This window comes from Microtus ochrogaster, unplaced genomic scaffold (assembly GCF_000317375.1).
Source record: "Microtus ochrogaster isolate Prairie Vole_2 unplaced genomic scaffold, MicOch1.0 UNK13, whole genome shotgun sequence".
NCBI lineage: Eukaryota > Metazoa > Chordata > Mammalia > Rodentia > Cricetidae > Microtus > Microtus ochrogaster.
The window spans coordinates 840,878-844,160 of NW_004949111.1; the positions used below are offsets into that span (position 1 = coordinate 840,878).

Consider the following 3,283-nt stretch of genomic DNA (forward strand, 5'->3'; position numbering starts at 1 on the left):
GAATATAAAAATCTAAATATCTGCTACAATTGTTCATTTTCTGAAATGCTTCTATTGCATTGCTGTTACCTTTGTTAACACAGTCAACAGAAACTAATTACAATCTGTGCAAAAATTCTTTCCTGAAACAAAAGAATCACATATAGTCAAAAATCCTATGAAGGGTTTTTTGTTTTGTTTTGTTTTTTAGTTTTACTCTGGTCCATATTATACAGACATGGCATGTGACAAAACTCAGTTAGTGTCTTAATTCCAAGAAAATGTTTTTACTTATGATTTCTCAATGGGAAGGCTTTACAGATGTGGCTAGAGCATGATATCTGACTTAAAAAGTTAATGACATGAATAGCTTATCATTTGGTGTCATAATTGGGAGGCAATGAAAGCCAGGAATATATATATATATATATATATATATATATATATATTTATATATATATATATATATATATATATATATATATCCAGCCTTTCTTGTCTGTCTCTCTTTGGGATCAGCAGTTGTTCTACAGTACATACTTCTGCCAGAATGCATTGTCTCATCAAGACTGGAAGCAATGGGGGCAAGAGAAATTCGCAAAAATTGTTGAAACAGAGAAAAAAATCTCCCCAGTGCTGGAGAGATGACTTAGTAAATTGCTTGCTTTGCAAGCGTAAGAAACTCTGTTTGGATCTCTAGCACCCAGATAAAAAACCAGGTGTAGTAACAAGCATCACACATTTTACTTATAACAATTCTTAATCCACTCAATTTCGGATAGATAAATGTAGATTTCAAAATACAGTGTGAAAACCCCACATGGGAAAGTTCCCATTGAGGAAATGAGGGAAGCTGTAATCTCAGACCTATAATGGCAATATAGGAGGATATTGGTGAAGAAGTATCTGGAGTTCAGGCCAGCATTGACTACTTAATGAGGTAAAGCTAGCATTAATTATAAGAAATTCTTTCTCAACAAGAGTCCCCCCCCCCATTACTGATTGGTGATACTGGCTGATATTGGATCAGAAAGCTACCACAGCTTTTCTTGCTTAGTTATTCATACCTAATTCATTGAAAATTCTTTAGGCAAATCTAAAATGAAACTGGTTTTACACTCTTTTCAGCACCTCAAATCTTCTGCTTTCATGCATCTTCTAGAAACCTCTTCCTCTCATTCTCACCCCCACCTTACCCACATGCCATCCATCTGTCCTCCTCACTCTCATTCCCCAACCTCCCATCCATCTGTCCTTTTCTTACTTCCTACGTACCCTACACCAAATCCATTTGTCTTTCTCACTCCCACAACACCTCTAACACATTCTAATCGTCTGCCCGTCTCCCACTCCACACACACAACACATCTATCCTCTTCACTCTCACCCCTTCAATCCATCTTCCCTCTTCATTACTCTCTTCACCCCTATCTCTCAGGTATCTGCCCTTCTTTACCTCCCACCTCCCCATACCCAATCCATTTGCACTGTCCTCACTTTCCCTCCTCACCTCCTCTATATCTCATCCATTTTCCCTTCTCTTACACCCCCAAACCGCACTTCATATTAACCATAGTTTGAACAGTGTACAATATTTCTCTAGAAAAGATTGGAGAGGCATCACTTTGCTCAAAGCAATAATACACAGCTGATAAAGTGAATCACCAAGTTTTTATTACACCATAAATTGTGTTGAAATTACATTGCATATTTTTTTGTCCACTCCCGAGCCAATTTTTCATACTGTTTTAAATCCGTGTGGTAGACCTTCGCAATTTCAGGAACCAGTGGAAGATCTGGATTTGGATTACACAGTAGAGAATGGATAGAAAGAAGAACTTCGGAAACAGTAATTGTGGGTGACCACTCAGAACCCAAAATATCTAGAAAGATGCTTCCATTTTGGTCAATATTTGGATGGTAGATTTGAGTAATAAATGAAATTTTGGGAGGCTTAAAGGGATAAGTGGTTGGAAAGTGAATGTTTAGGAAAAATACCCCTCCCTCGTAGGGGCTGTCTTTGGGCCCCATTATGGTTGCTTTCCAATGAAACATGTTTTCTGCCACTGGCCCTGCAGAACACTGTGACAGAGGATCTTGAGACATGGCAAGTAACTCCTTCTGTATTCTCTTAAGAGAAATTGCCTCTAAATTAGGATGAAACATTTTCTTCACTAGGTATGGCAGCTTGTAGATGACTCTATTGAACCTAGGGATTAGAGAGAGATAAGAAGATGATATATGAGTAGGCTGAATTCAGATATGGATGAAGCAGACAGAGTGTCAAGGGCTAGAGACATACACTCCTCGACTGTACCTGAAGGGCTACGAAAACTCCTATGGCATTGGATCAGGATCTGAAGCATCCACTGTAGCTGCTGGGAGGCTGTGAAGCTGCGAGCCTGAAGTATTGCAAGCAGACACAACTCCAAGAAGAGACCGATAACCCCAGCTCTGGGCAGTGGGATGCTGGCAACGTTCGAGACCTTCAACGTCTGGATAGGTGTTGAGGAATACTCTGTGAGGTCACAGAGAATATAATGATAAGTCATAGGCACGTGGGTTTATCGTGGAATCAACGTGGGTGTCAGTATGGTGTCTATGTAGGTTAATATGGGTGGAGCACGGGGTCAACATTTGTATTAATTTTAGAACAATGCACTAGAGGAGCATGATGGGAGCTAGGGAAAAATGACTGAAGCAGGCCCTGAATCAGCAGTTGCTCTTTGAGCTAATAAGTAGAATAAAAATGAACCTCTTCTACTTGTTCAGATTAAATCAGTCAACTCTCCTTTACTCATTACGGTGACTTTGTTGTAATTTTTATATATTTTAAGTTAAACACACTACAGTTCTTAATTTTACATATTTCCTAAGGATGATATACTCTAGTGTAAACAACTTTAGAAAAATTAATAGAGATAATCTTTTAAAAGTAATTATTGTATATATTTTTTATAGATTTTCATATTAATAAAAGTTTTAAAAAATTCAAATTTGAAGTTAAAATGCTTAAAGTTTTGATGAAATTCTGACAGCAAAGAGGGAGAAAATAATAATAATAAATAATAAAAATAAACCATTGCTATTGCTAGTATTTAAAAGCAATGAATTTAATGACAATCGTGTAGTTACACCTAAAGTAATAATATAATATTTTATTTGTATGACAATTTGACTGATTGGTTAATATTGCTCCTAACAACCCCGCAACAGACAAAGGTCTGATCTCCAAAATATATAAAGAACTCAAGAAACTAGACTTTAAAATGCTAATTAACCCAATTAAAAAATGGGGCACTGA

The 3,283-nt window shown here is 37.0% G+C and overlaps 1 protein-coding gene across 1 annotated transcript; it reads right to left on the bottom strand.

The window, feature by feature from the left end:
- Window positions 1–1,677: 1,677 nt before the first annotated feature.
- Window positions 1,678–2,145, bottom strand: LOC101984710 (ubiquitin-conjugating enzyme E2 2-like). Its single transcript, XM_005366700.1, has one exon. The coding sequence runs from the start codon at window positions 2,143–2,145 to the stop codon at window positions 1,678–1,680; it is 468 nt and encodes a 155-aa protein (XP_005366757.1).
- Window positions 2,146–3,283: the final 1,138 nt, after the last annotated feature.

Coding starts and splice junctions, on each gene's coding strand:
- LOC101984710 (XM_005366700.1), bottom strand. CDS start 2,145: ATGTTTCATCCTAATTTAGAGGCAATTTCTCTTAAGAGAATACAGAAG.